We start from the raw sequence: 27,177 nt of genomic DNA on the forward strand, positions 1-27,177 counted from the left end.
AACAAAGAACAAGTCAAAGCAGATGAGAAACAATTGCCTGAGACTTATTTTATTCCTGAGTGACCCCAAGTTTTGATTCATATTTCATGGCTAAGCTTCAGTCATTTTCCCCTTTTCACTAGAATCACTCAATGCTCAACTAATTTCTAATCTCTGCTATGAAAGAATCTTAAACAGAAAGCTGAATGTACCATGGATTATTGTCTGTTGCTTTGGCTAAGCATCCAGTGATTTTGTTTACCAAGTTTTTGAATGTTTTGAGTGAACAGAAGTGGGAAAACTGAGAACATTAGAATTCATTAAACATGGCACCGGTATTTTATCAGCAATAATTAATCTCACTTGCTAGCCTGAGAATCAGGCCTTGCGATAAAAGAATTAGCAGGTGGTAGATGCAACTGATTTATAGGGTGCTTTTGATAGGTTTAGTAATGAAAACCACTTAGTTAATTAGCCTTGATTCTAATTAATTGTTAATTAATTAACAATTAACTCAATAACTTAGTTAATTGGCCTCTGTGAATGTTGGGATAAGGACTATCTAAATGTGCCTCCGTTTATTTAAAATGCTGAGTCACCTACAAAAAAAAGGCATTTTTTAAAATTTATTTTTAGTGTGATGACATGGCAAACTGTCTCCATTCTCTGGGACCCATTTTTTCACTTTTTTCTTCTCCCCCAAATGATTGCCATAGCCGCATCTAGCAGTTTTTATTCCTCAACTTCCTTTCTGCATTCTGTTCCAGGCGTCAAACAGGATGTTACAGAATAAAAGAGGAACTCTGCATCGGACAAAGAGAGGCTTTCAATAATACCGGACAAGAAGCAGAACATTGGAATAATTTCAAAAGTCAAAAGATGACATGTCTTGCTTCTCTTCCTTGACATACTGCTGTTGATGTTCAGTTGCAGATCACTCTCACTTTATACGGTTCAGTGGAGTAAATGCACAAGGCTTTTCCTCTCTAGGTCAAATCCTAGTTCAGGACAAAAGTGATCATGTGTGGTTTTGTCAATCAAAAGCTTTTGCGCAAATTGGTGTGACTGGCAGTCTGTGCCCTGGAGATACGCTTCTGTCAACTGTGGGTCTGTTTCTAGGTCACAGTTGAAGATCACGTGCTTGGGGTGCCTGTGTCTCCACAGGCTTTCATGTATTCCTCACCCACTCTCCAGCTTCCAAGGCAGTTCTTCAATCCCTTCACAGTAAATGGTAACACACTAGTCTGGGTTTTTTGTTGTTTTCAGGGAACGGCTCCTTGAACCACCTGTCTACTTCTTAAGACCTCCAAAACGCTATTCAGAAATGTGAGCTGCTATTAAAAAAACCAAAAACCAAATGGAAACGTAGCCACCATGCTTCAAGGCTCCTTGCATAAGACACCCATGTGTAATTAACAACTAGAACGAGCCGCAGTCTATTCAATTTAACTGTAGTTTTCAAACTTACAAACAGTTTGCTTTTGTAGATGTATTTGCTTCTCCCACTGGAGTCTTTCACTTCTTTACTAAAGACCAGTGACATCTCAAAGAGGAAAAGGTGCCGCTCGCGACCTTTCCGGATTAGAGTTTTGGGGTCCCACACTTGGAAGGATTCCTGAAGGATAAGCTCTCCCTGAGATTCAATGTTCTCATCAAAACCTAGGAAGCAAGTTGACGCAATTCAAAGAGACAGTGAGAAATTGGAGTTGGAAGGCGGGGAGAGGGAAAGAGAGAGAGACAGAGAGAGATCAACTGGGATTTAGTAACAAAAGGGGCTGCAAGTCATTTATTATAGTGCATTTCCAAGTTTTGTTTTGGAAAACCTTGGGATCCCTTTGAAGTTTTTTCAAGGTTCCTTCAATGACATGATCAGTAATATTTCACAGGTATTCATTTAAACATTAACCATTAAACCAATTATGGCTTTGTTCTTTTGAGTTAATTTGTTTGTGTGTGTCTTTTTAACTTTCATTTAATTTTAACTTTTGTTAACGACCCAGAGAGCCTTGGCTATCGGGTGGTATTAAAAAAACAGATGAATGAATTAAATAAATATATTAATAACGCTCCCCTCATCATATGCCATTGTAGGAGACTGTTGAGTGTGTATTAAGTCATGGTTCCACTTCATGAACTGCAGCCACGTATCTCAACATGCCTATCCCATGCCCCCCACATATACACCGGAATGTTCCCAGGATCCCTTGTAATAGGTCTGTGGCAATGTATGGAAGTTCCTTGGCAGTTGAGTTAACATGGAAGGGAATTCCCTGAGGTACAAAGGTGAAAAAAACAATGTCCATGCTTTGCTTCACATCTTCATCTTAATACATCTGTCAACATATCTTAGTAAATTCCTTAGCTTTTAACTGATTACTAATAAAATTTATACTTCAGTGACGTTGTCTCTGAGGATTATGAAAGGAGAAGAGTCAATTTAGAGGTAATATGTTATCCATTTTCAAAAATTTGCAGGAATTTGAAGGGTATGATGGAGCAACTTTGTTATCTTTTGCTTTAGAAGATAGGTCCTTAACTAATTGCCCAAGTTGCATGAAAGGGAAGAACCAATAGGAAGACTCTCCTGATCGAACAAGCTGTTTGACAGTGAAACAAGCAGATGACTCTCCTTCACTGGGGATTTTCCAGCCAAGCTGCATGGCCACTTATCAAGGATGCTGTAACAACAGATTGCAAGTCCTGGCAGGCAGTGGTTTAGGCTAGAGAATCTATAGGATCACTTCCAACTTTTATGACTTGATGAGTAGTCTCCTCCTACATAAAGTAAAGGTAAAGGTAATGGTTTCCCCTTGACGTTACGTCCAGTCATGCCTGACTCTAGGGGGCAGTGCTCATCTCCGTTTCCTAGCTGAGGGAGCCAGCGTTTGTCCACAGACAGTCTCCGTGGTTATGTGGCCGGCATGACTAAACACCGAAGTGCACGGAACGCTGTTACCTGCCCACTGGAGTGGTACCTTTTCATCTACTTCCATTTGCATGCTTTCGAGCTGCAAGGTTGGCAGGAGCTGGGACAGAGCAACGGGAACTCACCCCGTTGTGCAGATTCGAACCGGTGACCTTTCGATCAACCAGCCCAGCAGCACAGCGGTTTAAACCACTGCGCCACCTGCAGTCCCTCTACATAAAGTAGACCCACCAAAATCAGAGAAATTTGTTAGCTGCAAATAACTTAAATCTCACTCATTTCAATGTATCTAATCTATGTAGCATTAACATTCTATCTTAAAATGGATTCTCTGAAATGTAAGGAGACCTTCAATTTCATGAATAAAAATAAGTTTATTTAGCCTAAGACTCAGAAATAATCTCTACTGGGGTAGTAACACACCAAACTGTCTTTAAAGCAAACATTTGAGACCTATCTGTACTGTTGAGGCTCTAGATTTAAAGTATGTCAACACTAGTTTCAATTGCACTCGTTATCATTGGAAAGAAAATCAGGTTAGTTTTATCCTGAAAAATAAATTATGTACTATCCCTGGACAAGAACCAGAAAGAAAGAAAGAAATTTAGATTACTCTTCTGCCAAACACAATGCAAGTATAAAGAAACCAATGTTTAAATCCAGCCTGTGGGAAAGCGAGACTGTTTTATGAGGCCCAAATCCCTGAGCAGTCATGCTTGCTGCCAGCCAGGTGATAAGACCAAACCCTGCTGATGTAGCAAGCAGCATCCAAAAAGGGTGTTCTATCATCTGTGAGATGTCCACAAGGATTCTAGGACTGACTTCTCAGATGGCACACGACCTCATAGGGGTTCCAAAAAACTTTGCTGTCTCCAGCAACCCCCTGGATTGCTTGCACTGTTGGACCAGTCCTGCTACTGCTACATCTCTGGTCATCAGTCTTTGGCTGATGCTTGTGATAATTAACATGAGCAACACTAGACCTTAAGTACATTGGCTCAGTGCTGCCTAGAAAATGCACACAAAGCACCATTAATTGGTGGAATTCACTGTCACTTGATGGAGCAAGGAAGACTGAATTAAATAGTTTTAAAAGGGGATTAAACAAATTCGTGGAGGATGGGTTTCCATGAACTGTCAAACATTTATTGGCCTTCTAGCATAGCTGAAGAGATCTTTACATTTCAGAAAGAGCATTATGACAGAGAGTGTAGGGCTAATAGGGCCCCTATCCATGCATCCCCTATTCCATCCTAAAATGCAACACCTGAATAAGGCTTAAATCACAGTGGAAAAAACTAGGTTGCCTCAGTTCTGGTTCCCAACTGAAAATGGTTTTACAAGAAGGCAATCCAATTTGTATTTCCTTTCAAGCCACTACGTTTAGTGCACAACTGAAGCATCATCTAACATTATGCCTCTTTAGGAGAGAAAATATGGCTTTATGTATCAGTTCTCACTGCCAGCGTCTCTCAAGAAGCCGTCTGAAGCCCATCTGCTACCTTGAATTTATGTGTCCAGTTGCAATAAAGAGCCTATGATTATTATAAGAAGAAAAAGTTCCATCCATGGTATTATGTGAAAGTTGCTTTATTTATTTAGCCCTTATAAAAGATATTCAGCTTCTAGGAAGGGTGATATAAATAGGATAACCAGAACTATGTCCTTGCACAGAAAGTGTTAAGTAAAATATTTAAAAAAGAACTGGCAGGATGTGGCACACAAAAAATTATCATGCCTATTATTCCCTCGCAAAACAGAAAATGTATGTGCCCAAAGCATTGTTTTTGTTAATAAGTTCTACTACATAACACACCAAAGGATTCAAGTATCAACAGGCTGATTAAGAGAGTTATAGATCTGATCTTAAAAGGAAATACTTTCAGTGATGATGTCCACATGTCAGCTAGGCAAATATTCAAAAGTTTGTTTAAACAACTGACCTGTGCAAAAGAAATATAGGAATATTCCACAGAGCTTGCCTACGTACATCCTGAGAAAATGACAACTGTTGATAGATTCCACCCTCGGCCCAACAATTCTGTTTTAGTGAATCTCTAGTAAAAAGCCCTACAAACACTCATATTTGCAGGCCCTAACTGGAGAAGAGCAGTGAGAGACTACCATAGAAAGCAGACCAGGGCAGCAAGTTTCCTATCTTAGGGGAAAAAAGTGTGTCGTAACAGTAGTCTGTTTAAAATGTGGCTATTGTCATTAAGCATGCTGGCTGCTGTAACTGCTACAACATGTTGATATAATCAATATTTATGAAAGTAACATTTCAGATCACTACATACTGAATAAAATGCTGTATTTTCTAAAACTTACACATTTTAGTGGTTGTAACTTTTGGCAGGCTATCAAATTATAGTAGGAGCAAAGATTTAAAACAGATTTAAAATGAAGTCTTCCAGGAACAGTCTAGCCAGGTAGATTATAAATGCAGCAACTTTTCTGTTCATTTGCATTATAAGAAATGAAAGGCTGGCGACATGCACGTGCCCATTTTATTATCATCAAAATCCTGCAGAGGGGCCATCCACATTCCTAGAAAATTTCTGACTGACTGAAGAGAGCCTAGGACCTACAGGTGGTTTTCAGCAATTAGCGAGAAAATTGCACAGAGAAAATCAATGACCGCGAATCCTACCTTCCAGCATGCTGAGATGCATGGCATCATTGGCTCGCTTTGGCACACTAAGCATCACTTCTAAGCCATCTTTAATCTCACCTTTACCTTCTTCACAGCAGGTGAGCAGCTCCTGCAAAGACACCAAAATGGCTGTTAGCTCATTTTCCACCAGTAGATCTTTTCGTACAGACTTTTCAGTGTATCCTGGTGCTGCTCAGGCAGAGAGCTTTTCCTGAAGATGTCACCTGTAATCCTTCCACTCAGGATGGGGAACCTCCGGCCTGCAAGCCCCGCTTGGCCCTCTCCTGTCTCAGCTGAGGGCCAGTCTCATCTCCGAGGGAGGGGGATGAGGGAGGGGGTTCCAAGGAAACTGCAGCTGCAAGGAGATCTAGTTTAACTGGAAATGAGTGTATTTGAACCTAGTACTCTATGAATACAAAAGATGTGCTCTGCATTTGAGCTATGGCACATCCCCATAGACTCTGAGAGTCCTGGACTTCAGGAAAGGCTCTGAAACCATTAAAAACAGGGTGGATTTCTCATTCCCTCCACTGCTTTCACAGCAGCTGTAGAACACTTGAATATTACCACTCCAAACCTGCAGCCAGTGGAATGCAGGCCAATTCCCATTTGACTGCCCATGTACCACCACATCAACCCAACTCAGACACTCATATGGAGCCTGCCCCCATGGCCCTAAATCCTCCCTAGAAATAATGAAGAAAACTCAGCTTATTTTCCAGAGCGTTGTAGACATTTGCCAAATCACCTGGCCTCTGAACTGGATCTGGAGCAAATCCAAACAGGACTGAGGCCCCTATCAAATCCAACACAAGCCCCTTTTCACCTTGGGAAAATGGGGGAAATGGATCCAATTGGGATTGAGGCTTGAAACCCCTGGTAGGTTTAAACCTAACCACTGCTATCTCATGTGAAGTGGAATGTAGATGCACCGTAGAGTCTGAAACCCTCCTCATATTTGGAATTCTGTCCTGTTGTTTAATTGCAAATCTGCCCCACTGGTTTTACTTCATTTTACCACTGGACACATTTCAGCAGAGCTGAGCTTCAGCACTGGATATAAAGAATGCCAGTAATTTCTCAATGGGCTTTTAATGTATTCTGGGAAAAAATTCAGCAACCCATCTCCAAATGCTGTAAATTGCATTTTTTTTTTAACCAGAACCTTTGAGAAGATCCAAAGGCGGTGAATTAAGTGCATCTAATACAATATAGGGAGGTTGCCAGGACATCACAGGTTCGTTTGCTGAACCATCTCCTTCTTATGTAGGCTCTCTCGTCTCTCTCCTGCTTATTCATACGCGCCTTCTGCCATCTGTCAAGCTGTCTTTAATTGCTTTTAATGGGCTTTTGGGTCCCTTGACACTGCTGAGCAGGTGTGCAGAAACCTTGCTCTCTGAAGCATATAATCAAGATGTGTCACTTTGCTGCTGACTACACAGAGGAAGAAAATGGAGTGTGAGGAAGATAGGCAGCGTTTTTAATTAAAACCGATACAGAGGGGCAGGGGTAAGATTGGTACGTGGACAACAAGAGCGGACACATGAATAATGTGGCGCCAATGCTAACAACCAAGAGCAGGAACACGCTTGCTTCAGCAGGTGCCACTTCAGCCGCCTGGCCCAACATACTCCAGGAGGCACGTCTATTCCTAAAACGCCCGGAGGAGCTCAGCAGAAGGGGCAAATGAAAGCGCCTTCCTTCTGAAGTCACGGGCCCACGGCTGCTGGATTAAACTCCAGTAACATTTCCTGCTTTGCTCATGCTCCTGGCTACTTCCCAAGCCAGAGGCGACGTGGTGGAGTGCCATATTTCGGACATGGATCCAGGCCGAGATGCGTACAGATTCCGCTGCGGTTGCTTCCAGCCAGGCTGTGTCCATGCAAAGTCGCACGGTTTGGGGAAGGCTTGGTTGGGCCCCTACGGAGGGCCAACACCCCCGGCGGGGTGCTGTGACAGGAGCCCCCAAAATCGCTCCTCTCCTGCACTGCACCGTTTCTCCAGCTGCCTCTTGTTCTGGCACAGCCAACAGTGGTGACAAGAAGGAGAAGATGCCCTGTCTGTGGTGCTGTCTGGAGCTCGGCCTTCCCCTTCCTGTCCTTGGGCTCCAGACCGCAGATTGTCGTTGGCACTTCAAAGCTAGAAACAGCAGCAACTCTAAGCCCTCTAGTAAGTTTGCAAATTTAGCCTCTGCTCATGTCAAGAGCACTGAGCTGAACACAAACGTAAGGCTGGAATTTACAGCTGGGGCAGAATGCTGCTGCAGGGGTGCTGAGAACCGTGTGCCACACATTGCCTCCGTATTGTTCGTCCTGCCTCTGCTTCTGGTTTGTTTCTGGTTATTACTTTTGAAGCCCCGAATGTTGGCACTGGGGTATGAAAAGACCGACCTGCTCCTGCCCACCTGCTGAAAGCCCGTGCTCTGCATTCCATCACCTTCAGCCTGTGTGGAACACATGCAATGCCACCTGGAACTTGTCCACTGTCTTGAGTCTGAATCCAATTGCGTTTTCCTTTCATTTTCAGGTTGCTGAACTTTTCCTTGTTATTTGCAATTTACATCATGTTGAACTATGGAGCACTTTTTTGCAGGATCAGATGACTGTACCCTCTTTCATATTCCATGTAAACACACTCTGATACTAAAGAAATTCCAGCTCAACTAGAAAGAATTTACAGCAGTCACTACTGCCACGCAAATGACTTTAAAATTAAATAATGTACAATGTTTTTATACTGTTTTTTCACCCATAATGGTTGTCAAAATGGTTCTTTTAGAGTCATTTTGTACTTAAGGAGAGCTATAGTATGTACGTTGTTTCAGTTATAAAGGTTGCATATGCATAAGCTTTTCCTTTTAAAAGTACTGGTGTGTCAGGTCTGATCCTTTCCTACTTGCTACCTACCCATATTTTAATTCACGACTGATAGAACAAGCAGGTTTTGTACTAGGCAGTCGTACCCTTGATCTTTCAAGAGGCATCCTCCTGAAAGCAAAGGGGATATTTCAAGAAAAATGACACTTACCTTTAAAAGGAGCTGGTATTTTGTTATTCGCTGAACAGGTTTGATAAGGTAAGAGGAGATGGAATTGGCCAGCCCGTGCCGCTGCTGTATTTCCTGTATTAGAAACAAAAATCTTTTGAGAGCCAAGAATACACAAAAGTAGGTTAAGCCGACCTGAAATGTTTGCAGATAAAATTTCCATGCGAAAAATGCAAGCAGGCCTCTCTAGAGGAATATCGGTACTACGAGCCCCAGTGTCAGTTGACATATTTTTCAGCCTGATGCTATGCTTCACTTGCATCTAAGGGTTACATGTTGCATGCTCAGAATCTTCCCGAGCTGGCACACCCATGATGAAGAATCTCTCACACAATGTAAAAAATACTGGAGACACTTAGAGAATGAAGCCCACGACACGGAGCCTTTGGACTGTTTCTTGCTAGTGAGAGGTACTTTAATGGCAGAAGTAGCCCCAATTCGCTTTTCCCCAATGCGTTCCATCAGCGTTCAGTCATGCAGTTGGGAAGGGAATCCCATCTAAATTTCCAATCTTTCCCCCAGAATTCTCTCCCCTCCCTCTCTTGCTTTCCTGCCCTAACCTTTCCTGGTTGTAAGCACCTCGGGGCACAGAGATTAAAGCACTGGGTACACTGGTGGTCAATAGCAACAGAAATTACGTCAGTCCTGCTTGCAAGAAGGACAAAGAAGCAACTGCCAAGGAGTGTCGTGTGTTGTTTCGTGAAAATTCTGCCATGCAGAATTTATTGTTACATTCTAGGTTGTTTGTTTATTTATTTAGAGCATTTGTATGCCCCACCGCATAGCCTCAGGATGGCTTACATAAACAAAATAAAACATAATACAGGAAAAATCCAGATCCACCCTGGCTGCATATTAAAACCTATAAACTGATATTAAAAGTTATTAAAATATCACTGTTCTCAACAGCAAAATCACTTATGCCTTGCTAAGACGGGTGTGACCAGGAAGAGAATTTAAAGGGAATGTTCTGGGCTTTCTTTTTAATTTTTTGGTTGCGCGATGGGTGCATTGAGGGCTGGATGAGAGAGTGCTGATCAAAGAATGTGATCTGTGATCTTAAGGATCGCTTACTGGTCCAGAGGGCTTTTCCCCCTTTAGAGAGGCCCTGCAAGCCAGCAAAGGGAGCAGCACATTAAGCAACAAAGAGCGTTATGCCAAAAGATGGTGGGTTGTTTTGAGAGCAGGTCTCTGCTCCCAAATCTGCCTACAAAGTCTCCAGAAATTTAAAAATCAACAAAACAAAAGCTGTGGCTGTGGTATTCATTTAGCACACAAGAGAGAAGTCCCAAATACAAATCCATTTAATCTCAATTGTAAATATAATTGGGAAGAGAACCAAGAGGAATATCCAAAGGAAAAGAAACCCACGTCCTCCCATTTCATAGATGAATTTGGTACTGAACTAACTTACACCACAAAACAGAAAGTTGTTAATCCAAAATCTAAGCTGAATGTGCTCTTCTTCATCACCTGGTAAAATGAGAGACTTCATTGCAAATATGAGCTACTTTCTTTCAGGCTTCTTTTTATGGAGTGAGTGACCATATACACGCAATCGCTATTCAAAGATTTACAAAATAGTCCATGTGTAGTACATGGAATGAATTGTCTGTTTCTTTCAGAGGGAGGGATGGCCATTTAGCAGCTCTGTGGAAAAGATATGGTCCCCTAAAGAAAAGTCATTTAAATCCTATTAACCGAAACTTAGATGTAGCAGCTAGAGAATGATTTATAAAGTAGAAAGTTCCTGGTTCAAAGCTTGTCTCTGAAGAGGTGGTAGTCAGGTAGTCTTAGACAAGCCAGCTGCTCCCACCCTTTCCTGAAATATGGGGATAATAATACTGGCCTATCTTACAACTCAACTCTAAGGGGGTTACTGATGTACCTGAAGTGAACTAGTACCGTAGCAAAAAAAATTACCAATATTAATCAGGGTGTAGTCACAGATTTTATTGCTAAACTAATACAAAGAATACTTTTCCCCCCAAAAATAATGTATGAGCTTCTACACATTTTGTCACATCTTTCTTTAAGGTTTACACACAACAAGCTGCATCTGCAACCAATGCTTCAACAGATTCTTACCCGAACAGGGAAATATTGCTGCTCAGATTTCCTGACCATCATTCTTTCCTGTCATGAGCATGCCCCTTCCCCTGAGCTAGGCTGGCTTTGCGATACAGAGTAATAATAAAACTGTCAACACGTAGCTTCTATCAAAATAGTGATTTTCTGATTAGTGGAGTTTGCTCTTGCCCATGGCAGAAGCAGATTCCAAATTAAATCCCCCTCCTCCTTTTCTCTCCAAAAGGATCTGGCTTCACCCTCAGGGAGGTTTGTGTTGCTGGTGGCCAGGGAGCAAGAATGCCAGATGTTTCTTAATTGCTCTGCTCATTTGACCTGATGAACTCACACTCCTCCCGGTATGACCCTTCTTGTTTTCCAGTCCCCCTGCTCCCAAGTCAGAGATGGTCTGGCTCTCACCCATCCTTTGGCTAATCTTGCAGCTCATTAACTTTGGCCTTTCAATAACACTTTTGACCCCTTCCTCTTCTTTTTCTACATTACCTTTAGAGTCTGAGCTTCCTAGCTTGGAACACTGTCTTCTGAGAACAGCAGTTCTAATCCCTGAAATACTGTAACTAGAGTCTTTAAGGGACCCAAACCAGTTTAGCCCTATACTTCTTGGAATTCATGATTCACCTGGATACTCACTCTTGGACTCCATTCGGTCCCCAGAGGTTTATTTCTTTGTTTGTAAATGTTCATGCTTAATATACTTCTGTGTACCTAAGAAATTTCCGCAGAAGGCAAAACGGCGACAGTATTTGTCCACTCATTTTCTTTCCAAACGGACAGGTAACCTGACAGATTAGTTTGATACCTTGGACTAAATTCAGGTAAACATTCATGTATTATTGCAGGTAAAAGCTGACTTCTTCTTCTACCAGGAGGTCCTGCTGAGGGTCAGAAGCTGTGGTGAAAGGGGATGAGGAGAAGGGAGAATCCCATAAAATCAGAAAGGTAACTGCTGGGAACTGCTATTGGGGGTGTGTGTGTGAGGGAGAATGAATGATATTATGATGCTCTGGCCACACTGCATGTGAAAATAATCTTCTGGTACCGGGCCACTGTCAGCTGGCTCCTAAGACTACACACATTGGCCAGTGCTTACTAACATTAGCGGCCCTACACAAGTGACAGTTCACAGAATAACTGAAATGAATGTGAAGCTACCCGTTCAGAAAGCGTAATCAGCGGTGCCCCTTTTTATTAATCTCATCTGATCGCAAAGAATTTTGTAGATCAGGAGATGCAACCCCTCAACCAGGCTCCTCCTACCTGTGAGAACTGTTGCCTAATCCTGCTATAGCTCAGCACTACAAATTATCGAAGGTTTAACTAGGTTGGGAAATTTTCAAAGAAAGGAACATCTTTGCCTTCTGACGCAGTTTGTGGCTCAGCAGGGAGTTGCAGATACCTTAAATCCTATAAGATGTGTGTTTATTCTCAGTTGATCTTTGCATGCCACTCCAGATAAGAGGCTTCATATAGTAATGCTATGCTGGCTAGAGTAAGCTTAACTGCTGTAAAAGACAGAATATAATATTTTAAGCTCCTGTGCATTTTCTTTCGCAACTTTAAGAAGTTAATGCTTCCAGAAGCATGTTTGAGAACCAGTGTGGTGTAGTAGATAAAAGTACAGGACTGGGACTCAGGGGATCTCAGAGTTCTAGTCCACATTCAGCAATGGAGCCAAGTGGGTGACTTTGGGCCAGTCATGGACTCTCAGCCCAACCTACCTCACAGGGTTGTTGTTGTAGAGACAAGACTGAGAGCAGCAGGAGAATGATGTAAGCTGCTTTGAGCTCTTTGAGAGAGAAAAAGGCAGGATATAACTCTAATGAATGAATGAATAAATGAATGTTTGTTAATTTAAGCAAGGCAGAATGCACCTGGCATAGGAAAGTTCACCCCAGTTCCCATGCAGAGAAATTACAGCCCCAAAATAGACTCCTTCATCACCTGTCACCAGGGTTCATCTTGACCATGCTTAGACACGCTGCTGCCTCTCACTCAGCCAGGAAGCTTATCCTGTTTGCTTGTGACGTCACTCATGACATCACAATGGCACATTGTCGTTCAGCTTGGGGTATTCCCATGCCAAAGGCAGTGGCCACTAGACTTCTGCCAGACTATCATGCCTGTTGAATGTATGTGGTTGATCTCAAAACTGTTGCCCAAAGAAGAGTTCAGCACAGTTGAAAGTCTGTTTCTGATATATTTTAAACAACACAGTCCAGTGAAAGGGATCTGCTGTGAGTATTCATGGAAAAATCGAATGAGGGTAGGGTTACTAGGGTAAGCCCTAACCAGACATCCTGAACTTAGCTCATGTAGCCATCGTTTATTGGCATGTTCCCTATGCTATGAAAGTCCAGCAGCCATAACTCATTTTCTGGATAGGTTAATCTTTGATTAAATTGCACTATTTAATGCAACCTCTTCCAGGGAACATCTGGCTTAAGGCTTTAGTAGAAAACCCTAACAGAAACAAAGCTGATCTTCACATAAGTATATCAGCATTCATCTGTAACTTTTTAAAACCCTGGTCTTTCCCTCTCTTTGTCTCTATGTTATTTCCTCCACCAAGTCCAAAATCATTGATGCTAAGGCTGTTTAGAGCTTGACATTCTGTGTTGGTCATGAAAACCAAGGGAACTGGGATTAGAAAGAGAAGTGAGCAACCTGCGGCTCTCAGCTTCCATTAAAAACAAAAACAAGCTGCAAGCCCTTATGAAGATAGGGGAAGATGTCCAGGGGAAGATAAGATCTTGGGAAGATGTCTGGTGACTCAGTTTGACTTCATGAGGGCAGGGCTTCATTGCTGTGGATCATTAACTGTTCCACTCCATGACTCCCAGAAGCAGAATTATATGAACTAAGAAAACAGGGAAATGTAAATGGGATTGGTTTTATCAAATTTATACAGGCCACAAAAATCTGGTTTACATTGGTGGGGATATAATTAATGGTTTATTTTTAAAGGCTTCTTAACCAAAAAAAAAAAAAAAAAAAAAACCAGATGCCCTTCAAAAGTCATTAAAAATGACTGTTCATTAGATTTTTTTTTTACTAAAATTTAACCTGCTGACCACCCTAGGGCTTACTTTTGAGTAAAGATTCACAGGATTATTCTTGGCGGTAGAGTGCATATTTTGCGTGCAAGCAGTCCTCTGCTGAATCCTTGGTGTGTCTGGAAAGCCTTCTCCTATCTAACACTGAGAAAGCCACTGCCAATCGATTTATGTACCAAGGTAGCTGGACTGACTCTTTAAAACATGCCTTTGATTCCACTGTAACATCACTTAAACATAGAACCATAGACTGGTAGAACTGGAAGGGGCCAGAGGGCCATTGGGTCCAATCCCCTGCTCAGTATAGGACTCTCAAGTTAAATCATCCCTCTCAGATGGCATTCAAGTATGTCCAAGATATTGGCAGTCAGTTTTGGCTCTCTGAAGCATAACTTGATGTGGCTTTTAATTCAGCTATTGCATTTTTAATGATGGATTCTTGCCATTTTTATGTCTGTTTCTACGTTTGGTAAACCACTTTGGGCAACTTGCTTTTTGGAGTGTAAAAGTCAGGCACACATTTTTGCATGAATAAAAGGTAGTCTTATCTTTCAAAATGCAAGGCATTTTCAGGATTACACAAATTTTCAAAATATTAATGACGCCATGGATATGTTGTGAGTACAGTAACTATTCTAGAATACAGAAATCAAATTTTAGTGTTTGTAATTTATCACAACGGTTTTAGCTTGTCTCTTAACTTCATGCAATCTCGTTCAACATATAAACGAACAAAATAATATATCCAGATTTTCAAGATCTGTTTGATGATTTTGGAATGGGGGCATTTTAAGCTGTTAAAATTAGGCCACCAAGCTTCTCTTGATGTTGTGTATACATGAAATCCCACTAGAAACCTTACTGGAGACACTTATCTTATTTGGTGGAGAATTTTGATCTTAAATAATGCCCAGCACAAAGGAGGAACAGTCACTTGGGGACTGGTGGATATTGTTAGTTTAATGGTTCCAGCTGTATGATGATACATCAACTTAACCCATGGTGCTGCTTCGAGTTGATTTTGCTCAGCTTATTATGAACTCCTTCTGTGTGGTTCTGTGCATTTTGTGTGTGCATACATACGCCCATGTAGATGCATGTAAATGTCCCCAAACATACTTTCAGAAGAGCGAAAGATTTAATCACATCCCTGTACTTACATCAAAATAAGCACCCGCATGTTCTAGTATCAACTGGGTGGAGTCTGGCTTGTTTTTGCAGTATGTCACATACATTTGGAACTTGTCTGCCTGCAAAATGAACACAAATATCGTTAAAAAATCACAAGTGCTTGAAGCTTTATCTTGCTAAGGATCATTTCCTTGCTCTAATCAGTCAGATGATGAAAACAAGCATACAAGAGTAAGGATACAAGCAATAAGGTAGGAAGAAGGAAACAGAAAACAACAGCCAGGATGTGACGTAAATCTGGATCATAGCTCTTGAGATGCATCCATTTCAATAGACGTGAGCTTGTTTAACCAACTGGGTTATACCAGGTGATATTGTGAAGCAAACTCTTCCAAGGATTAGTCACAAGGTGTTCAGACTTCATTCTCCCAGGGCTGGATTTTAATTCCATGTTGTGCCTCTTAGTTTACTACAGAACGGAAACAAAGGATTCCCCTACTCACACTTTCTGCAAAGCGTTAAGGTTCTCTGTTCCGCATCTTGTTGAAGTGCGCTCTTTCCTAAACTGATAAGCCCCTTAAAAGGAGACATCCTTTCTTTGAAACCAGTTCTATCTTATTTTTCAAAGGAGTGCAGCATCGCCACAGTGGCACAAAATGTTTAAAATGGATTATCTGATGTAGAAAAATAAGCTCTCTTACCCAAGTAACGAAACAGTGACCAACATCTTCTGGGAGCTGTTCATATTTCTCCAACTCTTTCAGGAATATACTGCAACGCAAGAAGAATTTCCCAAATCATAAACACACACTTAGCAATCTTCCCCCATTTTTCCTTCGGATGCTTGAATTTGGTCTAGTGGCCATACGGTAATCATTATCCCCGTGTCAAATTACCTGTGCCGTCCAATCCTGGGACCAAACTAGACTTGGCCCAGCCTGCCTGCCTGCCTGCCTATCTGTCTGCACTCCCACCCTTCCATCAAAGAGAGACTCTCTGGGCAGCTCATGCATGCGGTTATGTCGCCATTTCGCCTCAATATAGGAGCAGAGGGTCATCCTTAGCAGGAATCAAGTGCATAAGGAGGGGAAGGCCAATCTTTTCCTTCTCCAGCAAGACCTGAAAGAAAATGCTACAGCCTGCCAATCTGGCCTGTCTGGCTTTTTGCATCTCATTGCATTTTAGGCCAGAATAAATCCCAGGCCATTTTAAACCCTCTACTTAATAGAAAGAGAGCATTAAGGATACCAGGAGAGGCTCTTAGACTTTTACCCACTGTGGCTGGATACTGTATGTACTTGTAGATAAACACAAAATAGCGTTATGTATTTCTTTCCATGTGTCAGAGCGCATTAGCTCTGTCTTCAGAGGCCTCAAGCACGGCAAATAGTCTCACTCACTTGTTATGGAACTCGTAGATCTCCTGCATGTTTCCAAAAATGATGTGCTCCTTGTTGACAATACCAGGGGGGATTTCCTCGACACCACTTGTCATTTCCCACAGATACGTCTGGTCAAAAGGACAAGGAAAAAAGTGAACGCTGAACTTGCCCGGGAGTAGCCAGCCAGGCTCCGCTCTGGATACTTGGAGTGTGAAGGCCACACTGGGGTTTTTACAAACCACCTTTCAGAGCTTTTCCTGGTTTTCTAAAACTGAAATGAACTAAGATGGGCGGCACTGGACTCAACAACAACACTGCAAGTGAGAAGGATCTTGGAAGTGTTGCAGATCACAAGCTGAATAGGAGCCATCCATGCGTGAGGCCGCAGAAGGGGCAAATGCTATCCTGAGTGGCCTTAGCAGAAGAATAGCTTCCGAATCACGCAAGGTGCTGGTTCCCCTCTATTTGGCACTAGTTAGGCCCATCTTGAGTCCCGTGTCCAGTTCTGGGTTCCACAGTTTAAGAAAGATGCTGACGAACTGGAGAGGGCTCAGAGGAGGGCAACAAAGGGGATTGGAGAGAAGTCCAAAGGGGAGTGCCTGAGAGAACTGGGCATGTTAAGCCTTGGGAGGAGAAGGCAGAGGGGAGATATGCTAGTACTGTTCAAATCCTTGAAAGACTGCCACACCGAGGAGGGCCAGGGTCTCTTCTGGATCATCCCAGGGTGTGGGACACAGAAGAATGGGCTTAAGTTACAGGAAGCCAGATTTCAGCTGGATGTCAGCAAACACTTCCTGAGTGTTAGAGCAGAACAGCAATGGAGCCTAGGGAGGCCGTGGGCTCTCCCACACTGGAGGCATTCCAGAGGTGGCTGGGCAGCCACCTGTCAGGGATGCTTTGCGGAGCACTGGACTCAATGGCCTTATAAGGCCCCTTCCAACTCTACTGTTCTGTGAGTCTACGATTCAATGAAATAGTGGCAATAGAAATAGCATCACAGCACACACAGTCACAGCCTAAAATCCAGACATTGCAATAGGACAACAGGGCATGGCTTTCCTCTAGTTTTAACAAGGACCAGGAATTTCTGTTCAAAGAGGGTGCGCTGGCTCTCGAATGTGCGAGACACACAATGGAAGCATTAACAGGGATCACCCCTTGAACAAAACACAAAAGCCTGAACAAAAGCACCCGTCAGTCCACAGTCCTCCAAAATGAGTAACTGCACTGCAGCTGTGTATCATCAAGCCAGACGTTTCAAAACAGCAAAACAAGATGCTGATAAAGTCAGCACTGGCTGTTGCCCAATACAATTCCGACGACTAACAGGCTCGTTTAAGATCCAACACAGCACAATTCTGCCCTCCCCTTAGAAAATATACAATGTTATTGTGCAAAATAGTCTACAGGAAACCCAACCCACATCATTTAGTTCTGGGACAAACACTTACATCCATGCACTCTCGGAGATCTCTTACATAAGCCTTTTCTGTCTGAATAAGTTCAGCCATAATGAACCTTTGAAGCAACAGGAGAGAGAAAAATTAGTCTGCTGGTAGGATTGTACATTTCCCTTTCTTAAAAGCAAAAACAGGGCTGAACGTCTAATAGAAAGACAGACAAGGAGCTTAAACAAACAAACTTGATTTCTTGACAGGAGTTGAATATTTTAGGGAAGTCGAATATTTATTTACTTATCTATTCATTCATTTTATGGCTTGCCATTCCCCTAAACACAGGGCTCCATAGTACTGGTGTTCCAAGGGATGTGAAAAGTCAGAGTAATTATAACAACAGGAAGTCTAGAGGGCATGAGGAATGCAGGAAAGGCATGTACAGGAGTTATTCAACAACAAAATGAATTAATATCAGCATCTACCTTTTCCTAATGTTAGTGTTTTTTAAATACTAATACTGTCTTTCTTATCTCATTTTGCCATTGCTTTATATGGTGAACAGGAAAGGGAGGGTAAAAATCCAGTGCACAAAAGGATTTATCATGATTTTTTTTTTTAAAAAAAGCTTATTTGTTCTTCTCTAGTTTGCTGGCTACCCTTACGAAGGGAGAAAGAATCAGTTTTCTTTTTGATAGCCACAAGACAAACTGCTTTTACAAGGGCTGAGGAGAGAAGGCTTGCCTGAGAATTGCCTGTAAAAAAGCAATGTAAGCTTAATAGTCAAGATATGCAATTTCCACAGGAAAAGCATGCTAAATTCAGAATATCTACATCATGGATTAGGCTGGGTGTAGAGACATCAAGAAATTTATTAGTACTTTTCAGTGTACATATAATATAGGAGTGAGGGAGCAAAGCCTTACAAAGCACCTCTACAGAAAATAAGGAAAGCATGAGAACAAATACAGCAGGAAGCATTTCGTCCAGGAGAGCAGAGGTTCCAGACTGCAGATGACCTGTAATTACCTGCAAGCTACTTTCAGAAAAATACTGTACTTTGGCACCCTTAGATTTTTATCCCCTTCCCTCTGTGCACTTTTGGGGAGCAACCCAAGAAACTGGAGCAAGGACAATGATAAAATTTACCATTTGCACCTGTCTACACCTGAAGTTGCCAACTTTTAATCTAGTGACAAAGCTAGCTTCGTGATATGGCCATTCCTGAGAAGTGGAAGGAGACAAGTGGGGTGGAAAGGAATCCCACCCATGGAGCCAAATCACGCGCAGAGTTCCCCGGGGTGGGGGTGCCTTACTCTTTCCTGCGGGCAGACTTCCTCTTCTCTTCGTTAAGCTCATGCGCAGCATCTCGTAGTTTCACCTCTGACCCAGGAACGCTGGCCGGGATGATATCCAGCTGCAGGCTTTTACTCTGAATTAAGACGTTGGAGGTGGGGTGGGCATGGGGAGAGAAGACAACAGAATGAGCGGCGACAGGGAGAAGAGGCAAGGCAGCTGTCTAGTAAGAAGCTTAAGCACACGACTGAAGCGAGCCCATCTTGCGACCAGGGGCACTCACCGATTTATTGGAATCCGAAGAGATCCCCAGGGCTTTTTCTAAAGAGGTCCTATATTTTTCCATACGCAGTGAGAAGTCCCTGTACCGCTTGTCCACGGCCGTGACACATTTTTTAATCTCCGTTGCATGGGCATGCCCCTTTTCACAAAAGCCATCCGCTAGCTGGATCAACAGCTTCACCCTCTCTTTGGTTTGCTGTGGGAAACACAAAAGATCGGGTGGTAGCAAGAACGGCAGCCCCACCGTTAACCCTCCAGCTGACAAAGGCCCTTTTCAAGTTGTTTAGCAGGTAGAAGGGGATTGTTTGGGCAGGGATCCTATCTGATTTTATACCAGCCACTGACACGAGAAGGGGAGATTCAGACATTCTGTTTCCAGCTGTGAGGATTCTGTCTGGCAAAGATCTGAAGAAGAGCATCTGTCTAGGAAATCTGCTCCACCATTCTCCTAACTCACTGTACACTACACAGGATGCTGATAAAGAACACAAGGTAAAAAACACAGTGATGAAGTTTCCAGTCCTCATGGTGAAAGGGGAAAGTCTGACGACATATTTATGCATCATTCTCAACCAGTACCGTCTCTTCTGCTGATCATGTGTTTGTGCTTCATGGATCCCCTACATCTTTCACTCCCTTCCTCCTTGGTCTAAATGCCAAGAATCCCCCCTTTGATTAGAAGAGAATTACCACCCCTGCAGCACAACACAGTACTGGAGGTGCTGCGATTTTGCAGAACTGACTAAAATACAACTCCACCTTGACCATGCGCAGGTCACGTGTGTGCAACTTTCTCCGTGCACAAGAAGTGATGGGGCAGAGAAAATACGTTACCACATGATGCCCAACCTCATCTTGCACTGTAGAATATGTGCTCATTTATTACCGAGCCATAAGAGGTACCACTAAGTGCCATCAAAGACCGGGACAGAACTGGCACAATTAACCTTCTTCTCAAGAGCAGTTTTCCCCTCGGGCTGTGGGGTGCCGCAGACACCTGGCTGACTCTTTGTCCAAGCTGTGTCGATACTGCTAGCAAACCGAGAAATGTTTCCTCTCGTTCTTCTTGTGATGGCATGATGTATCCTCTAGACATGCATGTCTATTGGGATACCACATCTAAGTTACCCATGACAGAATGGACTTCTCAGGACTGCCTGCCCGGCTTGCAAAATCTTTAATTACCTTTGCAGTGATCTGGAATTCTTCGTGCTCTTTCAGCAGCTCTTGAGTATGCTGAATACTGGAACCAGTTGAAGTGTGTGTGGATAAATAAAATTCTCCATTGTCATGGATCCACTCAAGAGCCTAAGGAGGAAATGCATGAAGAAGAACTATATAGCATCTTTCGCTAAGGGCCACTTAGGGCTTTCCTAGCAACAGGTTCCTCCTTGAAACTCTGGCTTGTTCCTGTGCTTCCTCCTAATTATTCAGGTATCAAAAATGCAGGCTACAGTCCTAGACCATCGACTAAGGAGACTCTCATGGAAAACAGCATGCCTTGCTTCCCCATAAACACGCAGGACTCTTCTGATCACAATTTTCCAGTACACTGCATTGTTCAAGAAGTTTGAGGTAACAAAACTATGCAGCTAATTCCAGAGAAGAAATACTTAGATGCAATGAGAAAGAAACCAGAATACGATGTTCAGAAGTCCTAGGCAGCAGAAGCCTTTTTGCAGTGTGACTGATAAATGCTAGGACATCTGTCAACCCAATTGGGCTACAAAGTTCTGTTTTTGAGAGCTGTGATGCTCAAAAATGTACTTTTACAAAAATGAACCAGCGGGATTGTGCTCAGAATAGATCAGCAGCTTTTGGACTAATCTGCCTCAGCAGCCCAATAAAGAAGAGCTTATTATCCAAGAGATCAGACAGATGAGCAGATTGGCGGAGATTTGTACTCTATTAAAAAAGAAATAAAAGGGTGAACACACTCTACTTCCTCAATTGTTAACACCTGGAAAAAGCTGGACCTCCCACCACTTCTCCTACCTGCTTTTCTTTCTATTTATGTACACTTTGTTATTTTGGCCTTCGAATATTTAAGCTTCTATAGAACTTCTACATACAAGTTCTTACCGATGTACTAAAACAATCCAGGTGAATTATTCTGTTTTTAAGCCACTAGCTTAACAGCAATGGTTCCCTACTAAGGACTCACCTAGCTGTACTGGAACAAGTGGTGTCTAACTAAGAATCCCCAGGACCCTTCCAAAACTTCAATTCTAGCCTTCTCTGGGGAAGCTCTGAAGCTGTTTTAATCCATGCTTTACATTACCAGCGTCTAGCAGGTGGGAATGCAGGACTGGGACTCAGGAGACATGGGTTTCAGAATCCATTTGGCCCTGAAGCTCGCTGGGCCGGTCTCTGACTCTCAGCCCTGCCTAGCTCAAACAGTTATTGTGTGATTATGTACTCCACATTGGCTTCCCCATAAAATGAATAGACAGGCTAGAACCGTAGCATGCTAATAAATGTAACATGATATAATAATTTCTATACCACCCAGGAGCCGTAGCTCTCTAGGCAGTTTACGAGAGTTGTAAACACAAAAAATGCAATGTCATAATGTAAGGTCATTAACATACAAACCTACAGAAATAATGTTTAAAAATCAACAACCATCAATGCTAAAAATCCCAGGTCCCTGAACGCCTTATCATATGCTGACAAAGGCCTGGGAGAAGAGGAGAGTCTTGATCTGATCCCAGAAATGTCCACAGCGGCTGCACCAGACAGCCCTTGCCTTTCATTACAGCATGTCCAGTTTGGGAACTCCGCTCTTCCCCCTTCTAATTGCTCCGTTATGTTTTTACACGCTCAACTTCCAGACGATACTGAATTTCAGATTTTGCCAAAGGCAGTTACGAGAAGCTGGTCGCCGGCACACCAGAGGATTCACATGTGCCTCTGGGCTACTGAACCAGGCATCAGGGCTGCTTGGCCCTGGGGATGGGTTTCCCAGGCAGCGGATCAGCACACTGCAGCCGCAAGGCCGCCTCCCTGCCGCAGGGACACAGCGGCACCCTTCCCGGCCCACTGTGGCTTGACTTTTTGAAAAGGGGCTTTCAAAGAAGGTGAAAACGGTCCATTCAGCCCCCTTTTGTAATCTCATGGGGAGGACCCATGAGCTGCCCCTCCAAGAACCCTGGCAGGTACCTTGGAGGGGTTCCTCACCATCTCCCTTAACAGAAAAAATAATGGGACCCTTTGAGCAAAAGGGAAGAGGAAGAGGAAGAGGAAGGGGAGGGGAGGGGAGGGGAGGCTCTTTATTTTTATTTTTCTGAACAGCCCCATATCTGCAAACAGGGCAGGTAGGGGGAAAATAGGGGATGCTGGGATATGTACAAACCAGGGTGGGTGGCTGCGGGCCAAAACGAGCCGAGCCCCACTAATTCATGTCCAGCACAAGACACAAAACATTGAACATCTTGCTTGCACGTGGGGCTGAGACCCCCAGGATCGCTCATGCCTCCTCCTTTTTGGTGCACGGCAACCAAAGCAAAGGCTGGCCAACCAAGGGCCATCCCTCCAGGAATGCTACTGGGATAACTTAAAGGAAGTGCCTGCCCCTTTCAAAAGAGAGACAGAGAAAGCCAACCAGCTTTATTGATTTAGAAAAAGTGGTGTGTGTGTGCGGTGGGGTGGGGTGGGGTGGATTGGCTCATGCACATCAATTGGCTCACTGCGGGTTGGTCTTCAGCCCAGCCCCCCCCCCCACGGCTGATTGCCAGGGTTGGTCAGCAGGGACGACACACAACTGTGCCCAAGCTCTTCCTTGCTCTTGTTTCTGCCTCCTTCCTTGTTGCATCAGCCACACTGTGGCCTCCTGCATCTGGGCGAGCAGGAGGGCGGGCTGGCTTGTCAAGGACAAAGGTCCGGTATGCCAGGCCACCTGAGCTCACCGCGACATGTTCCATCATCAGGACTAGTCTATTTGCCCTTCTTCTTTAAGCTTCACTGGCCGCAGGGTGAGGACGGCTGCTCCTAGATGATTCAGCACTGGAACAGCCCCTGCTCCTAGAGCGCAAGACACGTGCCTGACGGCCGGCACGGCACGGCCAACGCGTCCTCCTGCTGCTAAGAGCAGCAGCCCCTTTATCCCTTCCCTCCAGAGGCAGGCATACTCCGTAGCATGGATTCACCACCACAGTAACAGTTCAGCCCGGTCCCCATACCAGGTTTCTTCCTCCAGGGAACACTTTCTGTAAGTCACATCACAATTCCAGTTTTAATTCATGAGGAAGCAAAGCTCCATCTTCTTTGGAACCCTTGTTTTTCCCAAGAATAACCCTTGCTTTTGCTTTTTCTTCTGCTAAAGAAGCTGTACCACTATTCTCCACTTTGGCCGAGCTATTGAAGACTGCCCTCCATCGCCCACTCACTAGCGTTTTATAACTGCGTCAGGATTTATAGCGCCCATCCAGCCCTTGCTGCTCTGTGGCCAGCAAGTCCCACTCACAGGGCTCGCGCTGCAGCAGGCGACACGGCCATCTCCAGGTGTTACAGACGGCAACTCTCATGAGCATGCGCGCCGGCCTACTGTGCGTGCTGGCAGTGCACCGCCAGAACCGAGGGCCAACTGGAGGGACTGGAGGGAACCAAGCTGCATGCCCCTTCTGGGGCATCGTGGAGGAAAACGACATGGGGGGCCACTGGTGCCCTCCTTCTATGCTCAGCCAAGCTGAAAGGATGTCCCTAAGCATTTACAACTCAACAGCAGTGCAACCGGCAACCTCCTTCCACGTCGCGCGTCATGTCAAGTGCCACACAAAGGCAGTTGCGTGTGGCGTGGAAGACGGACGCCACTTGTGCCGTGTCCGCGTGGGACTTGATTCCTGGAGAGCATTGCGGGAATGCTGGGCACGCCTGTCCGGAACGCCAGCTCATGGCTGCACCCAAGCGGACCGGCGTGTGGCGACCCAAGCCAGGCGAATCCCAGGGGCTCCCACCCTCAAAAAGGGTTGCCCACAGATCCCTACTACAGTGCCCCCTCAGCCCTTCCAAAGGATGTAGGGAGCTGCACGGAAAAGGAGGGGCCCTCAAAACTCCAGTGCACAAGCTCTGGGACCCCACACGGACTTGCTTCTCGTGACCTACCATCATCCAGCCAGCTGTTGTTTAAAAGTAATTTTTCCATACCTGGAAATGTATTAGGAAATCCAGCATTTCACACAGCATGACCCGGAAAGCGACATCATGCTGCCCGAAATGCCTCGTGGCACAAACGGGATGGAGGTTAGAATGTAAACACACATCCACAGAGAGAAATTCTGAGTGACAACGATGGACTGTGGGACAAAAGGGCATTTTCAGCACGACCTATACAAATCCACAAGACGTGCCCACACTGCCTTCTGGGAGGAACATTGTGAGCAAAAATGTGCATTCCCATTCTTCTGTATAAGTAAGAAAAGGCTGCTTAAAAATACAGGCCCTGACCTGTTTGGCACTTCTTTCGAAAACGACGTACTGCTGACATTGGTCGAGGCGTCTCTTCCTCATCGTCCAGTAATGCAAGACACGGTTTTCCCGCTGGAAGAGTTCGTTTAGGATATCTGCCAGATCATAAAGAGAACAAGTCAACTGACTTGGCTGTGCTAAAAGGGAATCCCTATGAAACCCAGCTCTCTGACCTGATGCTAATGGAATTCAAAGGAACACGGGGAAGGAAAGCTCAGGAAAAGTTGTGAACAAGCAGCAGAGGCAAGAAGACAGATTAAAATGCCAATTTCACTGCACCTTGCATTTTGTCCTAGCAGTACAAATTCTGTATAATCCTGGGATGGGGAATGTGTGAACCTTTGAACTGCAACTCCCATAATCCCATAGCATTGGTTAATCTGGCTAGGGCAGATGAGAAGTGCAGTCCAATAACCCCTGAAGAGTTACAGATCCTCCACTACTGGTATAATCTGGATGCAGAGAGCCTGATGGCATTGCAACTAATGCCTCCTACATCTGCAGGCTGGAAGCGAGCAATGCATGAAAGAAAACTTATTTCTTATTAAGTTTATAAGAAAACTTATTATCCATCAGTGTCTACGCATGAGTTCAGTCACTTGGGGATGCCACGATCTGAATTTCATATAAAGCTCTACCAAGTCTACTCATTCACTGAGCATCCCCAAGATCTTATAGACGCAGCCCCACAAAATATAACCCTGCATACACACGTGATAAAACATATATCAATGCCTTGTGAACCCTGATCCTTTCCTTTCTCCGTACATTGTTTTCGATATCCAGAGTACTCACCGCACTCTGCCTTATTCATCCTTGGCCCTTATTTACACACATTACCTACTGATTTGAGGGGGTAGGATACCAACCTTCACTTCAAAAAAACAAGGTGCTTTGCAAAAATTATAAAACACGCTCCAAGATAACAGGCAAGAAATTATCAGAGCAGAGAGGCAGTATAGTGTTTTATTGACTGAGCTTGTTTGTTTTTAGGGTTTTTTAATTATAATGCTAAACAGCCCCCATACCAGATAAGAAGCTGTCAGCTTTTAAAAGCCTGGGGGAAGAAATTTGCCTCTTGTTATTATTATTTTTCATTCCATTTCTGTATCGCCCCACAGCCAAAGCTCTCCACAGCGCCAGGCCAAGCTCTCGAGGGTAAGATTTTCTTAACTGGGGAACTGAGAAGCCTCCTCCCAAGTGACTCGCGACTGTAGGGTGAGCGGCAGGAGAGCCTGCAAAACGCTTCTGTGCCTGGGCAGGCGTGCGCAGGAAGGGTCCCAGGCTCAAACTGTGCAAGGGTTTAGAATGCAAGCATCAGCACCATGCCCCAGTCCGTGCCTTCTGAATGGCTGCTGGGTCTCTGCTCATGGCCCCCACCACTGCATCTCCCTTCCCCGAGCCCGTGCATGGGGAGACGTGCAAAGAAGGGGCTGCACTCTATATATGTGGGCTTCCCCAATGCTTTAGACCCTGCCCAATCGGAGTTCTAAACTGGGGAAGGGAGATCCAGAGAGCCTCCCCGCTTCAGGAGTTCCCCTAAAGTGGGGATAGTTTACATGGTGGGGGGGTGTCTATGCAGGGCTGACAGACAATGCAATGGCTGCCCCCCCCAACTGATGTGATTGTTAACCATGCGAGTGTCAGACCACTAATGGGGTTCCTGTAAGACTTAAAAGTTAAGCATCACATCGGATACAAGTTTCATTCTTGTGTGTTTCTTGTTTCTGTACACACTGTGATTATTTTACGCATATTTTTGTCTTACTAAAGCTGTTAGATTTGGGTTTTGAAATGTTTGCTTTTATGATTGTATTTAACCCCCCCCCCCGATAAAAAGAGTTAAGCACATGGGCAGGTGCATAGCACTTGAACCAAATAAATGTGCTCAAAATCTTTGCTAACAATGTTGTTATTTAACACACGGTCTGACCTTGAAAGATTTTGGAAAGTGCAAGAAGCGCTGTTTCCACGGCTTCCGCATTTCATTGTTGTTTTCCATGCTGCCAACAACAACCACGGATGCGGTATGGCCTGGAGAACGGTTTCAGACATTCAAGCAACCAGTGGGAGTTGACGCAGAACAGACGCGCCCCTCCCCTCGGCGCACTCCTCGCGTGCGGCACAAAGTGCTCGGGGGCCAAGCCACATTCGGATCCCCCAAGTGGACTTACTTTTGACCTGCTGCTCAGGGGCTTTGATGTGCGTCACCATCCCCGGCATGTTCACGCTGTTCCTGTGCAGGTACTTCAGGAACACGTCTGCATTCCGCCGAGCCAGCGTGCAAGCCTAGAGGAGATCAGAGGACACATCAGCACCAGCAGCCGCCAAAAGACGCCAACACAGGTGGCTGCTGTAACGCACCCCAGCCGACTGATGGTATCGGGAGGTTAGGGACATGAGCCAGCAGGAAAACTGGCCAGGGCGGCTTATTTTATACTGTACTGCTGTATTTTAATTTTAATTTTATATTTTAATTTAT

General features: G+C 44.2%; 1 protein-coding gene across 5 annotated transcripts in view; it reads right to left on the bottom strand.

Moving 5' to 3' along the window:
* Positions 1 to 27,177, bottom strand: part of TRIO (trio Rho guanine nucleotide exchange factor) — a 261,688-nt gene that overhangs the window by 91,577 nt on the left and 142,934 nt on the right. For all 5 annotated transcript variants that reach the window (XM_044442897.1, XM_044442900.1, XM_044442898.1 and 2 more), the window contains exons 19-30: positions 26,870 to 26,984; positions 24,675 to 24,790; positions 20,415 to 20,537; positions 19,231 to 19,425; positions 18,968 to 19,083; positions 17,709 to 17,775; positions 16,276 to 16,385; positions 15,577 to 15,646; positions 14,905 to 14,994; positions 8,586 to 8,678; positions 5,556 to 5,667; positions 1,448 to 1,638 (exon numbers count right to left, since the gene is read on the bottom strand). In XM_044442897.1, the coding sequence (XP_044298832.1) occupies positions 1,448 to 1,638; positions 5,556 to 5,667; positions 8,586 to 8,678; positions 14,905 to 14,994; positions 15,577 to 15,646; positions 16,276 to 16,385; positions 17,709 to 17,775; positions 18,968 to 19,083; positions 19,231 to 19,425; positions 20,415 to 20,537; positions 24,675 to 24,790; positions 26,870 to 26,984 (1,398 nt within the window). The remainder of the gene's footprint in view (positions 1 to 1,447; positions 1,639 to 5,555; positions 5,668 to 8,585; positions 8,679 to 14,904; positions 14,995 to 15,576; positions 15,647 to 16,275; positions 16,386 to 17,708; positions 17,776 to 18,967; positions 19,084 to 19,230; positions 19,426 to 20,414; positions 20,538 to 24,674; positions 24,791 to 26,869; positions 26,985 to 27,177) is intronic.

Source organism: Varanus komodoensis, unplaced genomic scaffold (genome assembly GCF_004798865.1).
Source record: "Varanus komodoensis strain SLA01 unplaced genomic scaffold, ASM479886v1 scaffold40, whole genome shotgun sequence".
NCBI lineage: Eukaryota > Metazoa > Chordata > Lepidosauria > Squamata > Varanidae > Varanus > Varanus komodoensis.